This window comes from Colossoma macropomum, unplaced genomic scaffold (assembly GCF_904425465.1).
Source record: "Colossoma macropomum unplaced genomic scaffold, Colossoma_macropomum, whole genome shotgun sequence".
Classification (NCBI taxonomy): domain Eukaryota; kingdom Metazoa; phylum Chordata; class Actinopteri; order Characiformes; family Serrasalmidae; genus Colossoma; species Colossoma macropomum.
The window spans coordinates 25,371,565-25,398,118 of NW_023494801.1; the positions used below are offsets into that span (position 1 = coordinate 25,371,565).

General features: G+C 39.6%; 1 protein-coding gene across 1 annotated transcript in view; it reads left to right on the top strand.

The window, feature by feature from the left end:
- The first annotated feature begins 7,816 nt into the window (after window positions 1-7,816).
- LOC118821030 (galectin-6-like) overlaps window positions 7,817-26,554 on the top strand; it is a 30,922-nt gene continuing 12,184 nt past the window's right edge. The window contains exons 1-8 of the mRNA XM_036589441.1: window positions 7,817-7,954; window positions 8,223-8,285; window positions 8,423-8,477; window positions 11,514-11,559; window positions 13,264-13,320; window positions 22,500-22,599; window positions 22,688-22,856; window positions 25,284-25,428. Of these exons, the coding sequence (XP_036445334.1) occupies window positions 13,308-13,320; window positions 22,500-22,599; window positions 22,688-22,856; window positions 25,284-25,428 (427 nt within the window). The 5' untranslated portion in view covers window positions 7,817-7,954; window positions 8,223-8,285; window positions 8,423-8,477; window positions 11,514-11,559; window positions 13,264-13,307. The remainder of the gene's footprint in view (window positions 7,955-8,222; window positions 8,286-8,422; window positions 8,478-11,513; window positions 11,560-13,263; window positions 13,321-22,499; window positions 22,600-22,687; window positions 22,857-25,283; window positions 25,429-26,554) is intronic.

Below are 26,554 nucleotides of genomic sequence, written 5' to 3' on the forward strand. Positions count from 1 at the left end.
GCAGCAGATCATTTATAGATGTGGCCAACCAGTGACCAGCTCTGGAGGGCGGAGCTTAAGAGGCACATAATCATGAGAAAGTTACGTTTGTGTAGTTCAGTAAACATACAGTCACTAACTGGAAAGGGAGTGAACTTTTATGAAGAATTCATTCACAAGCAGAATTTTTGTTAAAAAAAAAAGATGCAGTGACCTGACTTTGCCCCTTTTACCTCTGACTTTGCCCCTTTTACCTCTGAATTTGCCCCTTTTACCTCTGAATTTGCCCCTTTTGTCTGAATGTTATACAGAGCTTCATTTACTGTAAAAAGAAATATTTGTTTCAGTTAAAAATGTAAGTAACCTGGCTGCTTACAAATGTTGAGTTAACTATACATCTAACAATAAGTTCTGAATGATAATCTGTTTTACACTCTGTTAACTTATTATTTTAATTTAAATAAAATTACATTTTCGGCTCAGCTCATGGCTTGAAGGTTAAATTCTTGACTTCTTTACAGAAGATGGATAATGTTTGGATCCTAATTTGTTGGTAATTACACTTCACGTTCGTATCTCTAAGACTAGTTAAAAAGGAGATAAAACAGATAGTTGTTGCTAGGCTAGGAGGGCTTGGGGGTTCTAAGGGGGGCACACTAGTCTTGTTTACACCACTGTTGCCGACATATAGGAAGTTGCCGGCTGGCTGGGAGCACCTTATGTTGCAGAGGCAGAAGTGAAACCAAAGCGTCGTACTTTCCTTTATCTCCTTCATCATCTGGGAAAGAGGCTCATTTGAAGGTGCGTATGGCGCGTCTCCGATTGGAGGCACAGGCTCTCCAAGCTGAACATGAAACAAAAATAGCTTTCCACAAGTTGGAGCTGGAGATGGAGAGAGAAATTTGGTTATGGGAGTTGGAGTCACTGCTGAACCCAATTACAGGTCCCAGTTTTGACGTGATTGTTTTAATGCCTCCATTTTGTGAGCACAAAGTAAATACCTGCTTCTGTGTCTTTGAGCACATAGCTACTACGTTAGCTTGGCCTGAGGAGGTGTGCACCCTTTCACTGCAATATAAACATGTAGGCAACATCCATGAGGTGTCCGCCCAAGATGGTTTACATTAAGACACTATAAACCCTTCTGAAAAAAATGTACTAACATAGTGCTAACAAAGGTATATGCTTATATTATTTTGGATCCAGTAATTTGTACTAAATCACCACTAATGTGTATTTGATATATATTTAAGTTATGCTTTATGTACACTAGGTATACTAGTCTGTGTTGCCAAATTTACTCTAAATTTACTCTAAATTTAAACTGTGATAAAAGTATGTTTGTAATAGTAACTCTGTGCTCTTTAATCACCTAATTAGTATATCAAGTTATATCATCCCAGTATATTATCAGTATATTTACAAATACAGTCAAGTATATTTGCTGAATCCTCCTTGTATTCTTGCAATACTGGTTCAGTTTACTGAAGTATGTACTTTAAGTCTTTACTAAGGTGTACTGAAATACATTCTTAGCATTCTATGTTATATACCTCTTCTGTACTAATTATTTTACCTATAGCACACAATAGAAATTTGTAGTATTATATAGAAGTACAACTACTGTATTTAGATGACCATTTATTTTGTACTTTGTAATTTGCAATCATGAAGGTCAAATGCTTCAAGTCTAAAAATATTGTACCTAATGTATTAACAGTAATGTAACTACTGTATTAACACACACATAATATTTCTTAAAACTCATAGGTAATACACAATGCATTTAAGTAATACTCAACATTTAGTGTAATGAGTGCTCTCCATTTCCCCAAAGTTAAATTTTATGCAATTTTTTTTTTTAAACAAACATTTGTCTAAAAATCACTGTGGTTAAAAACACAGTCAGACGTTTCTAGACTAGGAAAGCTCCTCTGGTGTCAGAAGATCCTCATGTTGCCTGGATGAGTGTTAAAGTGTGTCCAGTGTGTTTAAAAGTCTTTGGCTTGGTTGGTCTTGGTGCTGTAGTCCTTGTTTCATGACGTCTCTTCTTCTACAAATCTGCATGACTGCTAGAGCACTAGAAGGAGAAAAGAGAAAAATAAAACTTTATCATCTGCATTCAGGTACGCAAACAAGTAATTGTTACGTGTCCGGCCTGGATACGGGGTGTCTGGCTGGTGTTTCTCTCTCTCTCTCTCTCTCTCTCTCTCTCTCTCTCACTTTGTACTCCTTCACTCATGCAGTTTTGTGTGTGTCTGTGCTAGCTTTGTCATGCCAGATGGAGATTTGTCTGGTCCATGTCAGCTTGTGCTTTCATAAGTTGTTAATCACACCAGCTTTATTGCTGTTTTACTTCTGTTTATGCTCTTTCTCTCTCATATGCTGCTGTGCTTTCTTGGGGTTCTGGACAGGTTAGATGGGCACGCTCATACATTTTTCCACCACACAGCAGCCCAATGTATAGACACATTCAGTAAGGGGTGGGCTCCAACCCTTGTATTTATGTTTTGGAATAGGAAAGATCAGTGTAAATAGCTATTTTGTTTTACAGATAAGTGAGAACTTAAATTAAAGAGCTAGGCTGGTGTTTTTCCTTCTGTTTGTTTTGATGATTTCTTTCATTTAACGCCAACCAGGTCCAGAATATAATATGTTGCTGACCCCATTGTCCCCTAGACTTGCCTGTGGGGTCATAACATTGTACTGATCTTTAATTTATTGTACTTGTAAAGCAGCTAACCCGAAAGAGCTGGACCTCAGTAACAAAGACTTGCAGGACTCAGGAGTGGATCACTCCTTATTTGGTGGACTGAAGCATTATTACTGTAAACTGGAGATTCTCAGGTGAACTTTCTGTGAATACATTTTGAACTGAAAATAAAAAAGTTAAGCTGATAAAGCACAATAAACTGTGAACATTAAATACTTACAGTTTTATTTAGGATTCCCTGTGTTTCTACTTATTTCTGGAAGGAAATACAAAAAAAAGTAAAAGGAGAGTAACATCACTCCATTCTACTTCTCCTGAATTTGATTGTCCTTGTACAATGCACTGTATTTAATCTGACTTAGCTGCCTATAATCTAACAACAATGTCCTGTGGAGAAAAAAAAACAAAAAACATCAGCTATAAAGTCAGTAAACTCCTCCCTGAAAGATCTGGACCTCAGTCACAATGACCTACAGGATTCAGGAGTGGAGCTGCTTTCTGCTGGATTCAGGAGTTCACTTTGTAAACCGCAGACCCTGTTATGAGCTGGTCTAGGGTCAGGCCATAAAACAATGGTGTGGTGTGAAATGTATGCCTTGAAAATGTGTATGCACGCATTCATGCTTTCCCTCTGCTGGAATAGGGCTGCGTTGGTTGGAGCCAGTAATGTCCTTTAAGCCTCTCCCCACATCCCAAATTTTGTTCAGCTCCAATTTGTTTTCCAGCTTAGACTTATACTCCTCTTTGGCCTTCCTAACTAGTTTAAGGTCTTTTTGTACCCTCCTCAGTTCCTTCCTGTCTCCTGCCCTAAATGCTCTTTTCTTCCATTTCAGCAGGGACTTTAAATCATTGGTGACCCAGGGTTTGTTGTTGTAAAAGAACTGGACAGTCTTGGAGGGTATGAGTCCACACAGACATTGATGTAGTCAGTGCTGCATGCTGTTATTGCATCAATGTCCTCATCATATGGTTCACATAGGACACCCCATTCTGTAGCCTTCAGGCAGCCCCTCAGTGATTCTACAGCCTCAGGTGACCCCTTTTTCTCATTTAGGATGTATCTGTACTTATCTCCCTTTAGACATTCTTTTACTTTAATATAACTTTTCTACTTGTGTTTCATTGGATTTAATTTAATGGTGAAACCTGCACTGGAGAATAAAGATTCTGATTCTGATTTTAAGCTAAATAATAACTTCTCCCCACATCCTGAGTGTTTTCAGCTCTAACTTGTTTTAGACTAATTATTGTTTTAGACTTTAGTCTTTGACTTATACTCCTCTTTGGCTTTTTTAATCCTATTTTAAGGTCTTTTTGTACCCTCTTCAATTCCTCCCCGTCTCCTGCCCTAAATGCTCCTTTCTTCTGGTTCAGCAGGAACTTTAAGTTACTTGTAACCCGTGCATCAGCTCTAGCACTAAACTAGGTTTCAGGGGTTTTAAATGGACCAGTGTAGGTTCACTCAGGGAGCGGCACTTTACATAAAATATAAAAAAGGACAAGACCAGTGCAGATAAAACCATACGAGTTTGTATTAAGGAATGAATTTATAATTTCTTAGCTTCAACAGAATTAATAAACTCCACAAAGATAAGTGCAGCAATGAAAACAAATAGTAAAATAAAAAAACAATACAGTGAGGACCATTCAAGTGTTCACAAAAGCTTCAATTGCCCTCTAATTCAAACAATCAACAGGGATCCTTTTTTTCCCAGGTATTGACCTCATGTTAATCAATATAATATATTGAATTTTATTGACGCAGTCCTTGGACAATCAGTAGTTATATTTTTTTCAGTTTGTCAGTCTAATTGGTGCACTGTATTAAAGTTTTAGTAATTAATTAACTTTTTGTATCTGTACTTTAAGTTAGGGTTTAGGATTTAAGTCGGCTAAGGTAAGTACTAATCTCTGTTTATGGTTTAGGTGTCAGTTTAGCTTTATATTCTAGTGTATAAAGTGCTACTTTATGGTTTTAGTTCTACTTATTTTAGTTTCCACAATGCTCAAACCTTAAAAGATAAACCTTTGTTCTTTTAAAACAAATCTATTAAAAAATGAATTAAACAACAAAACAAACAAATATCAATCAACCAGACAATAACCAAGATACAAATTCAACCTTTTTTTAACTAGAAGTGGTTCAAAAATGAAATAAAATATGTGTCTCCCTTTTTTTTTTTTTTAATTTAGGTTCACAGGGGAAATTGAGAGTTTCAGTCCTACCACACTGTTGAGTGTAGTCACCGAGAGAAAAGTCCGTCTATAGTGCTCGAACTCGAAAGTCCATTGAGTTGTCCTCTAGACATGGGCTTGGCTCGCATTTCTAGTGTCCAAATGGGTGCACGCGCCACGTGCAGCCGAATGCAGGGGAGAGTTGAAACAAACCAACAAAAAAACTGACCTGTTCACAAAACAGCATCATAATACACCCACACATATTGTTCAAAACCAGTTTACAAAGCACATTTCACTTTTCTTTTCCAATATATACACATTAGTACCCTCGTAACACCACATGGCTGGATCACTGTTTAGTAGTACAAAATGGCAGTTAGCATTACCCTTCACCAAAGGCAACTTATAGCATAGAGTGTAACAGCAGCTCAATAGTTCTATTTAGCTGACTTTCTAGTAGCTTCCAGTCCCAAATATTTAGTGGTTCTAGGTATCAAAAATCCATTAGAATACTTGTTTGATTAGTATATCTTAGTTTTTCTTTGTTATTTTACTTCAGTGTTCTCTCTTCTTCTGGCTCTGCATTTTCTTCACAGGATGTTGTTGTTTATTAAATAGCGATGATGTGAAGATGATGAAGAAGGCTGACACTGTCTTGCTTGTATAAGATGTTTATTACAAAGTAAAACAGTATCATATCAAGCACTATGAAGTACCTGAGAGGGGATCCGTGCCAATTCTAAAGTGTCCCCTTCAGAACAATATAACCTTCTGCTTATATAGGGTGGTTGTTGTGGAAAAAGGGAACAGAACATGTGGTCCTTCTTATAATAGTCTCATTCCTCTGGAACTAAAGAGGAAGGAGACCTTAACCCTTGAAATTTTGGACCAGGGGCCCCCTCACATTCCAAACCTGCAACATCAGATAACACATGAAGCTCCAGATACCACAATGTCTCTCGGGGGATAGACAGAGGTAATACCCACTTAGCGTTGATTGGCCATCTCTCGTTCAGACCATGACTTGTCAAAGAACTACTGGCTGTTGATTAATGCTCAATTTATTTTCTTTACTAATCCATTTTGACTTTTCTAAACTGTCCAGGCAGCCACTCAGTGATTCTACAGCCTCAGGTGAGCCCTTCCTCACTGTCCTTGTGGTCACTATCTGTCTCTGAACCAGAGGCCTGTACAGTGAGGTGAACCAGATTATGGTCTGAATGGCACAGTGGGGGAAGAACTTTAGCATTATATGTTTCTTTAACATGGACATACAACAGGTCCAGGGTCTTGTTCTCTCTCATCTTGCAGTCCTGGTTAATAGTGAGCAGACATGATGAGAGGGAAATGATTTTAGGAGGAGAATCAGGAGAGCTACACTGTTCAGAATGACAATGTGCAGTCACACCACCACTTTGTGGGTAAGACTGAACACCCTGTTTGGTAGCAATGCTGAACGTCATAGCAGTCTGAGAAACTGGACTGCGTGTTGACCGGTGCACCTGCAATCCACTTTCACACTCTGCTCTCTGTGGCCCATTCAGCAGTTTGTCTTCATCATTTTCCTTACAAGTTTCTGTCAAAACATGAAAAAACAGTTCTATGAAAATGCTAATCTCTGCTAGCTCTGGAATTATAATCTATTAGCTCTAAAATAATGTCAGTGATGATATATTTAGATTAAAATCAGAATCAGAATCTTTATTCAGCAGAGCAGGTTTCACCATGAAATTAAATCCAATGAAACACAAGTAGAAAAGTTATATTAAAGTAAAACACTGTGTAATGGGAGATAAGTACAGATACAACCAGATACTGTAGTACTGAATTATTTAGCAGCATGTACAGCTGAGAGAATTGAGCAACAAATAAAAATCTAAGTGTAAACATACATACTTACAGTAGAAGAGAGTGGAAGAGGCTCTTATTCAGAAGGATATCCAGTGGTTTTGAACAGTACAGTTTGTGTAATAAAGAGCATGTGCAGCAGTTTAAAGCAGAGGGATGTGAGGAGGCTCCTTGTTCAGGACGATGATGTTCTGTGGAGGTTGCAGTTGGTCTTCAGAGTTATCAGTCTTGGTCTCTGCTGAGATGGAAACTGCTGGAAGAGAGAGTGATCAGAATGTGAGGGGTCAGCCGTCATTTTCCTCACCCTCTTCCTCATCCTAAATGAGTACAAATCTTTGAGGGTGGAGAGCCAACAGCTGATGACTTTCTCTGCACACTGCACCATTCACTGTAGTTCACCATTCACAACAGGCAAGAGTGATGGTCTATAATGCTGAGCTAAAGTCTACAAACAGCACACAGGTTATATAAGTGTTAGGGCCATCCAGGTGTTTCAGGATGTAGGAAAGAGCCAAATAAATGGCACTGTCTATAGACCTGTTGGCTCCACATGCAAACTATGATCTGTAATCATTCATGGCTTTGGTGTTCAGAGAGCATTAAATTGTTATATGTTCATATAAGTAAGCACAATGGAATATCAATGCAAACTGTGAAATGTATTATTTAGGTACACAAATGAATTCTAAATTTGGCAAAGGTATAAACAGGCTACTTGGCACTATGATGTTTTTAAACAATTCAGATTAATCAATGTCTTTATGAAACTAAGTTTAATTGTAATTGTAATTTAATTGTAATAAACGTACTAAAGCTACAGAGCACTAAAGTTAAGATTATAGCTGGAGTGATCTAAACGAGACAATGTACAGTGCACAATACTGTACACTGACACCAAAAACTAATTAATAATAATAATGCAAGAAATTGGTAAGTCCTCATCTCCTCAGTGTGTGAATGATAAAACAACAGAAATGAAGAGCTGTACTGCAGTTCACTACAGACACACTAGATGGCAGCGTAGACTACACACATTTGTTGCATAGGCCTCTCTCCTAGTGGAAATGCCTTTCATTGGGAGTGCCTTGTAGAGGAAATGCCTTGGAGAGGAAACGCCTTGTGAAGGGAAAGGCTTTTAGAAGAAGAGGCTTTTAGAAGAAGGGCCTTGTGGTCTTGTGAGACGCAGCCCAAAACTTTTGTTTTGGAAAAACGTTTTTCAATCAAACCAGCTTATATGTAAGTTTTCATGTTGAAGTTTTTAAACTTTATTTAGCTGTAATGGCTGCTCAGTTCACTCTACATAACAGTAGTTCCTCTGGCGGAAACACAGAATCTCTTTTTACAGGGTGTCGTTTGAAACTACTGTTTGTTAGTGAAGTAGCACTTAAATGAGCACTGAATTAAGTATTGCTTGTAATGCATTGTACAGCACTTATGTATTGTATTGTATTGTATTGTATTGTATTGCACTGCTCTGTGTTTAACTCAGTTCCTTTTTCTCTAGGTGTCAATGACTTTCTTATTCTAGCAGTATCTGAGCTGGACTGGCTTTCTCTGTAACCTATTGGTAACTAGCAAAGATACTTTCTCTGGATAGACAAAGCACTTTTTCTAAGTCGCTTTGGATAAAAGCGTCTGCTAAATGATGTAAATGTAAGTAATGTTAGACTGTCAGGAAGATCTTGACTTTATGTATCTACTCAGGTTCATACATTCCACAAGTTCCTGAGAACACGAGAACCATCCACTCAAAAACAAAGTAAGTGAAATTTACTTACATTCATTAGATGTGTTTGTAGTAACTGCTGCAGTGAAACAAAGCAGATGTGGAGCTCAGCTTTTACAGAACACTACAACCAGAATGAAACAGCAGATCCAGTGTTTTTAATTCAACATGTAAAGATTCACTGCTCAGCAGCTGCGGTGTAGAGAGTAGAAGCTGATCCTGAAGTGTTTTTGAGCTGTGAATTGATATAAAAATGTTGATTTTGTTCATCTAAACTAAAATTTAACACAGCCAGATTTCTTGTAACCACAGTAACTGTTTTATAATGCAGCATCATCAACTCAGTAAAGTGCACTGAAAATGTTAACACTGAACTATGCAGCTTTGATCTGTTTGAAACAGTTTTTACTTAATCAATTAATTTTATTTGATGATTAATGTTAATGTTTACAAAACTGATATTTAAACTCTACAAATCTGGTCCACAAATAAGCATGTATTAATGCTTAACTAACGCTTTCATCACAGTGAATTAATGCACAGACTAATACTTTACACATCAGGAAATAATGAAGTGTGTACTTTAATAAAGACTCAGTCAGAGCCTTTAATAAAAAAGTCAGAGCCATTAATATTTTTAACCTATTCTGTTCATTAATAAGATTACCTGATATATTAATTAAGATCTTTTCTATAATCCATAATGTCTGTTTGGAGATGATGTAGGTTAATGCAATGTTATAGTAAACATTACACTCAATGGCTCATATGCAGAAAGTTAAACATGTTTAACAAAATGGAATACACTATATTTCCAAAAGTATTCACCCATCCAAATAATTGAATTCAGGTTTTCCAATCACTTCCATGGCCACAGGTGTATAAAACCAAGCCCCTAGGCCTGCAGACTGCTTCTACAGACATTAGTGAAAGAATGGGTCGCTCTCAGGAGCTCAGTGAACTCCAGCGTGGTACCGTGATAGGATGCCACCTGTGCAACAAGTCCAGTCATGAAATTTCCCCGCTACTAAATATTCCACAGTCAACTGTCAGTGGTGTTATAACAAAGTGGAAGCGATTGGGAACGACAGCAACTCAGCCACGAAGTGGTCGGCCACGTAAAATGACAGAGCGGGGTCAGCGGATGCTGAGGCGCAGAGTGCGCAGAGGTCACCAACTTTCTGCAGAGTCAATCACTACAGACCTCCAAACTTCATGTGGCCTTCAGATCAGCTGAGGAACAGTGTAGAGAGCTTCATGGAATGGGTTTCCATGGCCGAGCAGCTGCATCCAAGCCTTACATCACCAAGCGCAATGCAAAGCGTCGAATGCAGTGGTGTAAAGCGCCGCCACTGGACTCTAGAGCAGTGGAGACGTGTTCTCTGGAGTGTCCAGTCACGCTTCTCCGTCGGCCAATCCGATGGACGAGTCGACAACCACCAAACCCAAGTTTGGTGGAGGGGGGATTATGGTGTGGGGTTGTTTTTCAGGAGTTGGGCTCGGCCCCTTAGTTCCAGTGAAAGGAACTCTTAATGCTTCAGCACCAAGAGATTTGGGACGATTTCATGCCCCCAACTTTGTGGGAACAGTTTGGGGAGTTTGGTCCCTTCCTGTTCCAACATGACTGCGCACCAGTGCACAAAGCAAGTTCCATAAAGACATGGATGAGCGAGTTTGGTGTGGAAGAACTTGACTGGCCTCCTGACCTCAACCTGACAGAACTCTTTTGGGATGAATTAGAGCGGAGACTGCGAGCCAGACCTTCTCGTCCAACATACATAAGAGCAAAGATCTCCCACATCTAATTAAGAAAGTGAGACTAAATTGTTACATTTAGCATAAAATCAAAGGTTATTATTGATGCTTAATGAAAGCACTAAGTAAAATACATAAGTCATAAACAACAGTTTAAAAATAAATAACTTTGTTAGAAAACAACTAAACCTCTCCAATAAAGTAAACCATCAGTGTTTATGTCATACTATGTTACAAGGTTATGAATAAGAAGAGTAAAGTGGAATGGTCCTCAATTTTCATGTAATGGTTAGATCAATTTCAAACCGTCCTTTGTTCAAAGTAAAATCTTAGCAAAATTCTCTGTTTTCAGAGAATTAAATGCGTATCTAATATCAAACAAGTTATATGAGAAGTTTCAATCAGGTTTTTGTTCTAATCATAGTACTGAGACAGCTCTGGTTGCACTGATGCACAAAATCCAACTATTCTTGACTTATCGGATCTTAGTGCAGCTTTTGATGATGTTGACCACAATATTCTAGTACACAATCTTGAATACTGGGTCTCCACTCAGGTACAGTTTCAGAATGATTTAAATCATAATTAGGTAATAGACAATTCATGGTTTCAATGGGAAATCATTCATCAAAAAATGTAACATTTCTTGTGGAGTCCCTCAAGGTTCAGTTTTAGGACCTTTTCTTTTCTCTTTGTGCATGTTACCTCTCAATGTGATGTCATTAAGAAACAAAATATAAATTTTAATAGCTTTGCTTGACACCCAGTTATACATTTCCATTCCCTCTGATGATCAAGACTCTGTAGACAGACTAACCAGCTGTAGGTCAGATCTTTCTTAGTGGATGTTGCAAAATTCTCTACAATTAAATCACAAAAGAAGATAATATTGATCTTTGGTACTAAAACTCAGAGAAAATGCTTTATGAGAAACTTGGTTCTTTATCTTCATAAACTAAACCCGCAGTAGAAACCTGGGTGTGATCTTAGACTCTGAGCTCTGTTTTATCTGCATGTAAACACAGTTACTAAACAGCTTTTTATCTACCTTTAACTTAAATCATTTATTCCTTTCCTCCTTTTTCTCAATGTCTCTGGCAAAGCCCTGTTTCTTTCTGCAAGTATTCTGCTCTGTGTTCAGGATCAGCATCTCTACGCTGTTTATAAAGTTGCTGCTTCTCAGCTTTGGTCAGCATTACTGACCGAAAAAAGGAATTAACATTGATAAAGAAACATTATAATCATAAAATCTGTGCGGTATTTCATGGAAAGGAACTCAATGAACAGCTTTGAATAACATTTATCTGTGCACAGGAGTGACTGGTGTTACTGATCATCACTGGTGTTACACATAATAAAGGTAACACCAGAGACCTTTTTTTATGAAATTAATTTCACAAAAAAACATGTTTATTTTTTTTTACCTCAATTATTTTTTTTTACCTCACACATGGGGACAAGCACTTCGGTGGTGCTTGGCATTTTATATGATTGATTTAAAAAACAATATTGCTAAATCGATGACTCAAGAAGGTGTAATCATTAAAATCTAGAAAAATTGTAACTGTAATGTGTTTTTCAAGTGTGATTTATCTGTAAAGGCTAGGGACACAAAAATGGCCATTTCTGTAGAATAACCCATATTTTTTTTAACCCTTATTAGTCACAATGGGGAAATTTCACCTCCACATTTAACCCATCCGTGAAGCGAAACGCCACATACACACTAGTGAGCACACACACTAGGGGGCAGTGAGCACACTTGCCCGGAGCGGTGGGTAGCCCTATCTCCAGTGCCAGGGGAGCAGTTGGGGGCTTAGGTGCTCAAGGACACCTCAGTCATGTACTGTCGGCTCTGGGGATCAAACCGGTGACCTTCTGGTCACAGGGCTGGTTCCCTAACCTCCATGATTGCCCCAGTCTATAGCATATATATATATATATATATGTATATATATATATATATATATATATATATATATATATATATATATATATATATATCAGAATGATATGGACATTTATATTGTTTGGTTCATATCGATTAGCTTACCAATAAAGTAATCTGCTACAGGTTGGTATAGTGTAGGGGGTAACACCTCTGACTTCTATGCTGTAGACTGGGGTTTAACCCCTGCATGGGTAAACACCCTACACTATACTAGTAAGAGTCCTTGGGCAAGACTCCTAACACTACCTTTGCCTACCTGTGTGAAAAAAAAAAGATCAAATTGTAAGTCGCTCTGGATCAGAGCGTCTGCCAAATGGTGTAAATGTAAAGGCAAACCAGTGTGTCACATGATAAACAAGCCCATTTCTGACTGCATTGCAAAGAGAAAAGCATGTGTCGTTATGTTAAATAATAATAATAATAATATGCAACAAAATAATAATTTCAAATCCTATATGTGATATATTTACTTAATGATGATGTGTCCCACCCAGTAAAGTTATGGTGTAAATATATGTTAAACTTTTCATTGTAATACAATATAAAATATTAAAGTATTAATGTATGCAATAATTCACTGTGATGAAAGCATTAGTTTAGTATTTGTGGGCCAGTATTGTAAAGTGTTACTAAAAGGTATTGAAGTGTTTCTCCCAGTAACAACAGCTCTGATGGGTTTTGGAGAAACAAGAGTATCAAAATAATATTGAGGTAGAAAATATAATTTCAATAAAAAATATTCCTTGTTTTTGAAAAACATCTAGAATCAGACCAAGCTTGAATTGTAAAGACCATAAAGAAAAAAAACATATCTGATTGTAAAGCAGACAGCAAATCTTGGATGGAACTTCAGAGTCCATCTTTTCCTTTTCTGTTACAACATTAATGAGGGTTATCAGTGCTTTAACTCTGAGTGTAACAGGGGCTTAAACTTTAATCATTCACTGAAACTCCTGTTCCCTGAACACCAGCAGAAATATCACATGATGCCTCTGTAGCTTATATTATTGTTTCAAATAACCTGTTTCATGATTTCAAAACCAAAGATTTAAACAAGCTGAATTGAATGTCTCTATTTTAAATGATCCACTGACCTTATTCATTTAATTACAGCTGGAGTGAAGAACTTTAATCGTGGAAATAATCCACTGCAAACCATGGCCGAAAACAGTGAGTATAAATATGTTTACTAGATTGGTTAATGTACAACCCCATTTCCAAAAAAGTTTGGATGCTGTGCAGAATGTAAATAAAAATAGAATGCCATGATACACAAATCATGCAAAACATATTTTTAAAGGTAAATACTACAAGGACAACATATCAAATGTTGAAACTGAGAAATTTTATTGTTTCTTTAAAAATACCTGCCCATTTTGAAATTGATGCCAATGACGCGTTCCAAAAAGTTGGGACAGGGGCCTGTTTACCACTGTGTTTCATCACCTCTACTGCTGTAGTTTAGAAAGTGAAATGTTTTCCTGTTCTTGTTTGATACAGGATTTCAGCTGCTCATCAGTTCAGGGGCTCATTTGTCATATTTTTCATTCATAATGTGCCAAATATTATCAGTGGTGACAGATCTGGACTGCAGGCAGGTCAGTTTAGCCACTGGACTCTTTTAATACAGAGCAATGCTGTTGTAATACATGCAGAATGTGGTTTTACATTGTGTTAGTGAAATAATCAAGCCCTTCCCTAAAAAGGTTGTCGTCTGGATGGCAGCATATGTTGCCAAAACCTGTACATATTGTTCAGCATTAATGATGCCTTCACAGATGTGCACGTCACCCATGGATGGGAGGGTAGCATGCTACTTTTTGTAGCTACAGTTTTATGGAATGTAGTTAGTAGCTGTAGCACCTACAAATTTTTGTGTAGCCATAGCAATAATTTTTCAGTCAATGTGCGCTAAATCTGAACCACAGAACGCGTCACAGCCCTGACTGAGCCGCGGACAGTTTGAGCAAATGGTCACATGCTGATCACCCCTTAATCAGCATGTGACCACTTAGCACAGGGGTCACAACCGAAATATTAAGAAGAGCCATTTTATCTTTTCAACAAAAATCAAACCACCTTGGGAGGCACAACATTTTATAGCCATTTTACTATCTTGGCTGTATGTAAGTAAGTATGCGCTAATGTTCTAGTACAGGCTAAAAATTAAATAAACGAAACGCAAACTCACTTTGCTCTGTTTTAACCTTTAGCTCAGCTGTAGCCGCTTTTCTCGCATCTCAGGAAAGTTTTCTACGAGTTTCTTGTAAAATGTCTCTCAGTGTTCGACTTTTAAATGGTACCTGAAGTGCCAAATTATACTGCTGCGCCATTTAAGGTGGAACTGGAAAATTCAAATGAAAAACAGGAGAATGAGAAGCGATTTCAGCTTCAAGTTGCAGATTAAATGTATGAGAAAACCAGCTGAGCGCTTATAAATGCAAATAAGTCCATTCATCTCCAAATTATTGATGTTCATCTTAAATCTTTCTCTTTGCCATTTCATTATCTATGAGCTAGTTGAGGTTATCTGCGTTGCTGTGTGTCCAGCAGTCTGCGCGTCAGTCTTCAGCATTAAAATTGAGGCTGGTGAATTAGCAGTTATGCATTAACTTCAGCATTTAAGACTGTTTATTGTGAAAACTGTGTTTGAACTGTGTGTTATAACAATTTTACAGTAAAGGAGAATTATTATGTTATTTTACCTAGAAATCTAGTTCTGCTGTGGAGCTGCAGCCACATTCCACTTCTGACACCAATGTTGCATCAGCTCAGAAGACATGAGGGATAAACACTTCCAAAGCACTGTATCTCACTTTCCTCGATTACAGTTACTCTAATTACAAACCAAGCCACCCAAACCAAGCCGACAACAACAGCAGCAGTCACAACAAAATTGAGGCTGGTGAATTAGCAGTTATGCGTTAACTCCTGCGTTTAAGACTGTTTATTGTGAAAACTGTGTTTGAACTGGGTGTTATAATGATTTTACAGTAAAGGAGGATTATTATGTTACAGAGCCAGAGTCACTGATGAGGATTTTGAGGCTAAAGTGTTGCTGAAGTTTAAAGGACTCTGAATTTCATGTCTGTACATATCGTGCTGAAATGCTTAAATTGGAGCAGTTTTATTTCAACAGTTGGCAATTCTTTGCACAAAGTTGTTTGGTTTGTGTCGATTATTTTAGTTGATTTTTATGAGGAAAAACCTGGAGTGACTGACTTTGCCTTTACTTAATCTAAATTTCTGTTGGATATCATGCCTTTGGTTGTGTAAGTTTGATTGTTGGTTATACTTTTTGTATATTTGCAGCTTTTCAATTGTATGTTTCCTTCTGGCTCATGATTAAATGCAGTGTCTTGTTCACACTATCAGTTGGGCTTGTTTGGTGAGTCAGGTGGTGATTCACAAACACAATTCTGACAATCGCACTTTGAAAGTAACTAAAAAGTAGATGCTACTTTTTCTGGAAAAGTAGCTAAACTGTAGTTAGCTACAATTTTTGGGAAGGTAGCCACAAAGTAGCTAGCTGTAAATTTTTAAGTAGCTATCCCAACCCTATTGTCACCCATGCCATAGAATACACAATAATGCTCCCCTATGCTCATGAATACTGGCTTTTGAACTGTGAATCGGAGGACACAGTGTCCATGATTTCCAAAAAGAATTTCAAATGTTAATTCGTTGGACCACAGGACACTTTTCCACTTCACCTCAGTCTATTTTAAATGAGCTCAGGCCCAGAGAAGGTGGCAGTGTTTCTGGATCCTGTTTATATTTGGTTTCTTCTTTGCATTTTGGAGTTTTAACTTCCCTCTGTTTAAAACTGTTGGGCTTTATTAAAATGTTTGTTTTAGGTGTGAATTTTGAAATTTGTGAGACAATGTGAGAACAGCAGGGTAATATAGGTAAGATTCTTTGGGTTAATACAACAGTTGAATTTGTTCATGCAGACATCCTGCTTCAGATGAACAACCATTCAAGCTGCCTTAATAGTCTTCTATAATGCCAATTAAACCTGCTGAACCATCATGTTCAGCTCTGCTGAGATCCTCTCTTCCTTTAGCCTCTGCCTCTCTGGAAGCAGCCGCCTGATGAATCTTGCCACCAACGCCTGCCCAAAGAAACACTGGAAGGCCATGATCAACACTGCTAGGTCAACATGTTATTCGGGCTGCAGATCAACAATAACAATAGTATTGCTTTTCCCTCCAGGGCCAAACACAGCTGTGTCACGGTGATGGCCACTGTCCAGCTATAATACTGAGGGACCACTTGCAGTTGTGTGGAGTATGGCTCGCAGGTGCACTTACAGTTGAAGTGAAGTGTGCAGATGCATGCCATATCCCTCTCACCGGGTTCCAGCTGAGCTCTGCCACCAGGCCTCTGCCATCAGGCCTCGCCAGGCTGTTTTGTTTTTCCATCTTCCCCAGCCAGCCGCCTCGCTCTCGACTGGCTGGACCCATCAGAGAAGGGACAGGTGTTGCAGTCGGTACCCTTTCATCCAGGCCATGTCTTCTTCATGTTCCACCTTTGAGTTCATTGATCCAGCATAGCCTTTGAGTTTGACTTCTTCCAGTATGGCAGCCACATTCCACTTCTGACACCAATGTTGCATCAGCTCAGAAGACATGAGGGATAAACAGTTCCAACAACAAGCACTGTATCTCTCTTTCCTCGGTTACAGTTACTCTAATTACAAACCAAGCCACCCAGTGACAACAACAGCAGCAGTCACAACAAAATTGAGCATAGAGTTATTTCAGGCAAGTGGGTCCAGTGAAGGGGGGAGCTGGCCTTTAATGTGCCTCATGACAAGCCTCTCGAAGCACTTCATGATGATGGGAGTGAGTGCAATGGGACGGTAGTCATTGAGGCAGGACACTGGAGACTTCTTCGGCACAGGGATGATGATCATGGACTTGAAGCATGTTGGAACGATTGCAGTGCTCAGAGAGATGTTGAACATGTCTGTGAGAACATCAGCCAGCTGTTCAGCGCATTCTCTAAGCACTCTGCCTGGTATGCTGTCAGATCCTAGGGCTTTTCATGAGTTGACTCTGTGTAGAGTTCTCTGCACATCAGCTGTGGACAGACACAGTACCTGTTCATTTGGAGGAAGTGTGGTCTTCTGTTCTTCAAACCAAGCATAGAATTTGTTCAGCACATCTGAAAGGGAGGCATCACTGTCACAAGCAGGTGGAGGTGTCTTGTAGATGGTGATGGCCTGGATGCCCTGCCACATGCGCTGTGTGTCAGCAATGTTTTGAAAGTGTTCATGGATTTTCTTTGAGTAGGCGTGCTTCTCTGATGCCACCGCTCTGATGGCCCGGGAAAGTTTGGCTCTTGCTGTTCTGAGGCTTGCCTTATCCCCTGACTTGAAGGCCTTGTCGCGAATTCTCAGCAGCATGCACACCTCTGCAGTCATCTATGGTTTCTAGTTGGGGTGAATTGTGATGAGTTTGGAGATCAATGCACTTGCTGATGTAGCCAGTCACTGATTCTTTATACTCCTCCAGGTAGATAGAGTCACCAGAAGTTGCTGCTGTCCTGAAGAGCAGAGATAGCTCCTGGCGGCCAAGTTCTGGTCTGGTTTAGCACGCCTGATGAGGGGTATGTATGCTGGAGTGAGCATCACAAAGATGTAGTCTGAGTAACCGTAGTGGGGGCGGGGCTTGGCCCTGTATGTGCCAGGGTGTGTGTGTAAACAAGATGCAGCACGTTAACCCCCTGGGTTGCAAAGTCCACATACTGGTGAAATTTAAGGAGCACTGACTTCAGATTAGCATGCTTCAAATCTCCAGTGACAATAAACAGTCCATCTGGGTGCATGTTTTGGAGATCACTGATAGTGTTGTACAGCTCGTTCAGTGCAGTTTTAGCATTAGCACTGGGAGCTATATACACTGCTGCTATGTACATTGTCGTCAGGTCTCTTGGCAAATAAAAAGGCCTGGCTCTGACAATCGCAAACTCCACCAGCGGTGAGCAGTGACTGGAGACTAGCACCGCACTTTTACACCATTCAGTGTTAATGTAAACACACAGGCCCCCACCTCAAGTCTTACCGCATAGCAGTCTCTGAACTCATGCTGGGTAGCCCACTGGATCCGGAGATAGTCCAGTTTATCCTACAAAGAACAAACGGTAAAAAGCAGGACCGATGGCACAGCTGGCTGTCTGGAGTTAGCCATTAGCCTAGCGTGCACCCCGGCTCACTTGTCTCGCTTGCGCCTTCTTGCACATCACTTTCAGTCAGCAGGCTCATGCAGTGCCATGGATCGTAGCAGGCCTAGCTCGCGCAGCTCTTCCCACAGTCTATCAAATAGTAAATAAAAAAAGAGCAAAAAAGCACTGTTTTTTTGTTGCTGAAGTTGTCGCTGCAGCTATATGCCATGCCACCGGAAACGTTCTGAGGCCCCAGTCTCAAATTATCAGCTGTTATCAGCTGATCTTATTCAGCTGACGACTCAGCTGGTCGCCTGTTATTCATATGATTGGTTACATTCATCGGGTGCTTATTTAACCTGCTTTAGCCTGCCCATTCTCGTCGCTCCCCTATGAGCCACTTTGCAAACTCTCTCCACCCCAATTCCTCCTTTGTGCTGTGCCTGACTCAGTAGCCACGTTTACATGCAGCCTGATAATCCGTTAATAATCCGACTAATAGCTCAATCGGAAAAAGAACACGTCCATGTAAACACCTCAATCGGAATAGTCTAATCCGATTGAGGCCATTCGGAATACAATTTCTATCCGATTAAACGAGGTGGGTAAACTTCTAAATAATCCATTAAATAGAAGAATAATAGCCATGTAAACGCCTGAATCCGATTACATTCCAATCGGAACGTGCAAGTATGTTCTGCGCATGTGCGTCGCGTCACGGCGAAAGTTTACACCGCTCAACATGGCGGAGCAGAAACTGGTCTGGACCTCACGTGATGTTCGCTGTCATGGTAACGTTTACTCCAAGCGCTACTCCACACATGCGCGTCATTTTGCATCGGATTACTTGTAGTGAGCATGTAAACGAAGATTTTCCATCAGATTGTTGAATAGAGTGCATATAAACACCTCAGTCTAAATCTGTAATCGGATTGTATTCAATCGGATTGGCAAAAATCGTTGCATGTAAACATAGCCAGTGTTTGCTGTCATTGATGTCTTCTTTGTTCTGTACCCTATTTTATATGTATGCACATACACAATATTGCCAGAAGTATTCGCTTCTCTGCCTTCAAACGCATATGAACTTGAGTGACATCCCATTCTTAATCCATAGGGTTTAATATGATGTCGGTCCACCCTTTGCAGCTATAACAGCTTCAACTCTTCTGGGAAGGTCTGGCTCGCAGTCTCTGCTCTAATTCATCCCAAAGGTGTTCTATCAGGTTGAGGTCAGGACTCTGTGCAGGTCAGTCAAGTTCTTCCACACCAAACTCGCTCATCCATGTCTTTATGGACCTTGCTTTGTGCACTGGTGCGCAGTCATGTTGGAACAGGAAGGGGCCAAACTCCCCAAACTGTTCCCACAAAGTTGGGAGCATGAAATTGTCCAAAATCTCTTGGTGCTGAAGCATTAAGAGTTCCTTTCACTGGAACTAAGGGGCCGAGCCCAACTCCTGAAAAACACCCCCACACCATAACCCCCCCTCCACCAAACTTTACACTTAGCACAATTCAGTCAGACAAGTACCGTCTCCTGGCAACCGCCAAACCCAGACTCGTCCATCAGATCGCCAGACCTAGAAGCGTGATTGGTCACTCCAGAGAACACGTCTCCACTGCTCTAGTGTCCAGTGGCGGCGCTTTACACCACTGCATTCGACACTTTGCATTGCGCTTAGTGATGTAAGGCTTGGATGCAGCTGCTCGGCCATGGAAACCCATTCCATGAAGCTCTCTATGCTGTTCTTGAGCTAATCTGAAGGCCACATGAAGTTTGGAGGTCTGTAGCGAGTGACTCTGCAGAAAGTTGGCGACCTCTGTGCACTATGCGCCTCAGCATCCGCTGACCCCGCTCTGTCATTTTACGTGGCCGACCACTTCGTGGCTGAGTTGTTGTCATTCCCAATCGCTTCCACTTTGTTATAACACCACTGACAGTTGACTGTGGAATATGTAGTAGTGAGGAAATTTCACGACTGGACTTGTTGCACAGGTGGCATCCTATCACGGTACCACGCTGGAACTCACTGAGCTACTGAGAGCGACCCATTCTTTCACTAATGTCTGTAGAAGCAGTCTGCAGGCCTAGGGGCTCGGTTTTATACACCTGTGGCCATGGAAGTGATTGGAACACCTGAATTCAATGATTTGGATGGGTGAGTGAATACTTTTGGAAATATAGTGTAGAAGGGCAGGGAGGTCCCAGAACAGACCCATGCTGCCAAATACCACTAACTGCAAATGGAAACACAATATTTTATTTTAAGTGGTTCTGACTGAAATGACCTTTTTATTCAGGAAAATGACACGATCTAAAAGCCACTTTGCATGGACACACCCCTGAGTTCCTACTGGCCACGTAAAGCCTGTGGAGGGTGCCAAATTGTATTTAAATGTTTTGTGCTTTTTCTGATGCTGAAAAATGAATAACTTGTGCTTGATGTCCATGTAGACTGGAAATTGAGTGAATTAAATGGTCTGAGTACTTATTAAGGGCATATCTGTCATTATTCAAGTACATTGATTCATATGTAGCGCCCCAGCTAGGTACCCAGTAGATAGGTGGTTATTTAAGTGATTAAATATAGCTGGGGCCCTGGGTTACTCAGTACCTTCTAAATTTGTTTAGGCATAAGTGACTGATAAATATATCTGACAGAACTTTGTTACCACTATACACTCAATATGAACTTCAAATACAATTATAGCACTAACAAATAATTTCTGAATATGTGAAAAATAGAACACGTCCAACACAGTAGATTTTCGTTTAAAATACATGTATTGGCAAAGCCTGAACAAAATAAAACAAAACAAAAAGGGCCCACACACACTCTCACACTCTCACACACTCACACACACACACACACACACACACACACACACTCTCACACACACAGCTCACTCTAAGTAGAGTCTCTACTAGCTAAACGGACGAGTTGCAGGCCTGATACGTGGCTCGGGTGCGTAGCGGCCGAAAAAAGATAATTCAATTGGCCTCTTCACTCCGAAGAGCAATAAACAAAACAAAAGTTACCTCTGTGGGAGTGGCTCTGTCTCTCTACTGCACCTCTCTCTCTCTCTTTCTCTCTCTCTCTCTCTCTCTCTCTCTCTGCAGCAGTGGAATGGAGTATTGTAGTGAAGCAGCCAGACACACAGGGCAGTTAACGTCCGTACTCCAACGTAGCCAGTGGAAACTGGGGTCACCCCAGTCACTAACTGGAAAGTCTTTATGCTGGTAGACTTGGGATGGCGATGATAACACACACACTATAGGGGAATTATGCTTACTGAGCTTATTAACGTAATAACACATGGAGTATAGAGCTAGGGTGCACTTTAGCAGCCTGAGTTAGCCTACTGCAGCTTGTGTTATGAACAATACAACGGGCGATACTTTGAGCAGCAGAGTTAGCTTATCGAGCTAAGCTCTTACTTCAACATTCGACAAACTGTGTGCAAAACTCCTGCATGGGCTCTCTATTCACCAACCCGGCACTGGAATGTACTCACACGTTCAGACAGCCGTTCACTTGAACATAATTAGGTCGCACATATATGGTATGAGCGCCATATAGTTCACTCCGTCTCCCTGCTCTTTTCCCTGCTCCTTATCGTGTGTGTTCTCCTATTTTTTACACAGAAGATTAATAAAATGTAAGAATAAAACATATGAAATCTACAGAAACTACCTGAATTTTAAAAAGTGATTGAAAAATAACATTTTAAAAATATGAGGGTTTAAAAAGTTTTTAAATGATTTAAAAATTCTGACGGGGCAAACTTTAAATAATTATTACCAAATAATTATTTTAGCACAGCTATGACATATTGCATGGTAGCATGAATGAAAGGTTGCTTGATTTTTCTTTCATGGAAATCCACAACGTGACCTGCCAGGTTTAAGGGGAGTTGGTGGAAAATGATCAAGATACTTTTGTTTTGTAAATGAAAGCTCAACTTAGAGCTACAATATGTGATTTTTTAAGGAATACATTCAGTGACCGTTGAATGAGTGTCAGGTCGACTGTACTCTGCAACAGGAGGTGTTAAATAAAGCCCAACATCATTATCTCTCCAGCTTTGGTAAGAGTGATGGATGCAGCTCACAGAGCATCAAGATCAGAGATCATACTTTCATTTTCATCCCTTCAGTCTCTCCTCTGCTTTCTTTCTAGACTTCTTCCCAGAAGTTCCTTGTAGGCAAGTTCTGCCCGAAGGACTCAAGAACCAAACACTGATCACCGTCCGCGGAGAACCCAAACCAAATGCTGATAGGTAAGAGTATAATAAACAGTACACAGAGAAGGACACATCTAAAAATAAAATGGTTAAAGTGATTTTGTTTTGTTTTCTCTCCCTTTAGATTTATGATTGACATCTGTAAAGGTGATGATATAGCCTTTCATTTCAACCCTCGCTTCAATGAGGATGGGAAGCAGGTGATCGTGAGGGCCAGCAGGATTAATGATGTTTGGGACTTTGAAGAAAAAGAACTTCCTTCCTTCCCTTTCAGGCGTGGAAAACCTTTTGAGGTGAGTGTTGTGAACAGACAGTCCTGCTCTGCTCATTTATACACTTTCACTCCATATTAAGTGAGTCTGTTCACTGAGGGATCATGTTCACTAGTGAAAGTGTTCCTTCTCATATTTCAGCTTCAGCTTTAGTCTCAGTGGAAGTTACTAATACTGGTGTTTTAGTAAATCTTTGGTCTTGCCACACACAGAGATTCAGGAGACCAGGGTTTCCAGAAAATATGATTTTATTCAGAGTGCTCTGCACATGCTCTGTTCCAGTCTTCGCCCAGTCTGAACAGTTATTATACCTTGCCATCGACCCCCCTCAGGACCCTTGGTACCATCGTAAATGACCAAAGTCAGTGTTCTCAGAGCCTTAGATCCTATTGTGAAAGGACCGAGTTGGCTTTCTCAGGGACTCAGATCCTATCGTTAATACATTAGTGTCTGCCTGTCCCAGGAAGGCCAAATCCTCCTTAATCCCAAAATAACTCTTCAACAGTAACACTGCTTCAGTGAAGAACATCTAAAACAAGGAAAAAGAAGAGAAAACTAGAAAATGAAACAAATCCCAGCACCTGACTGGCAGGACGATTGTGAAACGAATGAATGAAATATTGTTGGATAAAGAGATCTGAGATTAATTCCTTAAACTGCAGAATTATTCTGTATTAACTATGAATTATTCTGTAACTGTTACAGTTCTGTTTGAAAGTTTGTGAACCCTTTATCACTTTGGGAATTTCTACATAAATGTGACCCAAAATAAGATCACTAAATCAGTGGTGTCCAATCTTATCAACAAAGGGCGGGTGTGGCCGCAGGGTTTCACTCAAAACAAGCTGGAGCTCACCTGATTCCACTTGTTTAATCAGTTGGTATCAGTCTTCACACTGATGATCAGGTGATCTCCTGCTTTGCTGGAATAAAGCCTGCAGCCACACCGGGCCTCTGTGGATACGATTAGACACCCCTGCACTACATGAAGAGAACCAAATGAAACTAATAACGCAAAAGTGTACAGTTTTTCTTTCATTTACTGAACTAAGGTATCTAACAATACATTTCTTTATTGGCAAAAGTATGAGAACCTCTGCTTTCAGGAACTGGTTTGACCCCCTTGAGCAGCAATGACTTCAACCAAACGGCTCCTATAAATGTTGATCAGCCCTCACATTGACTTGGAGGACTCTGGGCCCGTTCCTCCTTACAGAACTGCGTTAACTCTGTTATGTCGGTGGGCTTTCTTGCATGAATGCCACACCTCAGGTTCTGCCTCAACTTTTCTACTGGATTAGCTCTGGATTTTGATGAGCCATTCCAAATGCAACATTACTTCTGCTTCCACCATTCTTTGTACACTAATTGGTGGTTTTAGGTTCTTTGTTTTTCTGCAGGACCCACCTTCTGTTGAGGTAAAGTTCCCGGATAGACAACCTAACATCCTCCTGTAGAATTTCTTGATACAATCACAATTCATAACTCCATCAAATGATGGCCAGCTGTCCTGGTCCAATAGCAGCAAAATAGCTCCAAACAATGATGCTGCCACCACCATGTTTCAAAGTTGGAATGAGGTTTTTATTCTGGAATGCAGTGTTCAGTTCTGCCAAATATCTTGCATTTAAGCCATAAAGATCCTCAGAAGTTACCCTGGGGTTCCTTGTGATCTCCCAGAATTTTTTAGGCCTTAATCTTGGAGTCATTTTTGTTGGAAGAGCACTCCAAGGAAGGGTAACAGTGGTGTTAAAGTTTCTCCACTTGCACACTATCTGCCTGGTAGTAGACTGATGTAGTCCAAACTCATCAGGAATGGTTGTGGGACCTTTTCCAGCCTAATGAGAAATGACCTGAGAAATCTCCTTTGACTGAGACACAGCAGGCACTAACAAATGTTAGTGTAAAGACAAGACTTTTATGGTAAATATTCAGGTTTAAGTTTTCTAAATGGAGCAGGTTCAGCTCCCCTCACACCTGATTGTCAACCAAATGATTGAACACCCTGACCCTCATTATCCCCCTATATTAAACTGATAATCCTATAGGTTCACAAACGTTTGCCAACAAAGACAATTTAATGTTTAACTTTGTTCAATAAATGTATCAAAAAAATAATTGTTTATTTGTTTATTATTAATTTTTGTTATGTTTATCTACTGTTTTGAGTTCAATGAAAATCTGATGATATTTTAAGTCACATTTTTGTAGAAATTCACAAAATGATAAACTTCACAAACGGTTCACAGCACTGTATAATGTAGCATAATGTAGTTACTGTAATTATAGTAGATACTCAGCACTGTAACTGAGCGTCTACTATGAGCTCCTCAGATTGTGCTATTGTGTTATTCAGTGAATCTAATGTGTTAGATCTGTAGAGAGAGTAAAGAACCGGACCCTCATACAGATCCTTACAGTTTGAGAGAACTTTTTTCTGTTTTTCAGATCAAGATTTTGTGCACATCCTCTGAATACAGAGTTGAAGTTGATGACAGGCATTTGCTGAATTATGTACATCGTATGAAGGAGCTTGACCAGATAACACACCTCCACATTCATCATGACGTTGTCCTCAAACATGTTCACATAGGTATGTAATTGTACAAGGAACCTTGGTGCTTTCTATGAATTCCATGTCTATAAGAAACTATGATCACTGTCCAAATTCACAGCAAACACACCACATCAGCATCAGGTGATTAGCAGTAAGCTGCCAAAGTGAAGCTCATGCTGTTTCCAATCCACACTGTCCCCAAGTACATCAGGTATATTAAATTCACTGAACAAGACCTTTTAAACCTTTAGTAATGTTTAATAGATGTTTGTAATGCATTACTAAGGCATTATTGGTTTTCACTTTACATCAGGTATATTAAATTACATAAAGAGGAGCAGATCAAAGTCTGTGCTCCTCTGCCTGCTTCTAACACACACACCATACAGATACCTCACTCAGGTGTACATTTCATGACCTTAGAAGGCAATGGACAGAAAGTTTGGATATATGTCACTCATTACCATCCATTCATAATCAAGGTAAATTAAATCTTCTTACATTCATTAGATGTGTTTGTAGTAACTGCTGCAGTGAAATGAAGCAGATGTGGAGCTCAGCTTTTACAGAACACTACAACCAGAATGAAACAGCAGATCCAGTGTTTTTAATTCAACATGTAAAGATTCACTGCTCAGCAGCTGCAGTGTAGAGAGTAGAAGCTGATCCTGAAGTGTTTTTGAGCTGTGAATTGATATAAAAATGTTGATTTTGTTCATCTAAACTAAAATTTAACACAGCCAGATTTTTTGTAACCACAGTAACTGTTTTTTAATGCAGCAGCATCAGCTCAGTAAATTGCACTGAAAATATTTTGTGTTAACTCTGAACTATGTTAAACTATGTTTAATTAATTAATTAACTTTATTTGATGATTAACATTAATGTGTATAAAATTGAGGTTTAAACTCTACAAATCTGGTCCACAAATAAGCATCTATTAATGCTTAATTAACGCTTTAATCACAGTGAATTAATGCACAGACTAATACTTTACACATCAGGAAATAATGAAGTGTGTACTTTAATAAAGAATCAGTCAGAGCCTTTAATAAAAAAGTCAGAGCCATTCATATTTAACCCATTCTGTTAATTAATACCATGACCTGATATATTAATTAAGATCTTTTCTATAATGCATAACATCTGTTTGGAGATGATG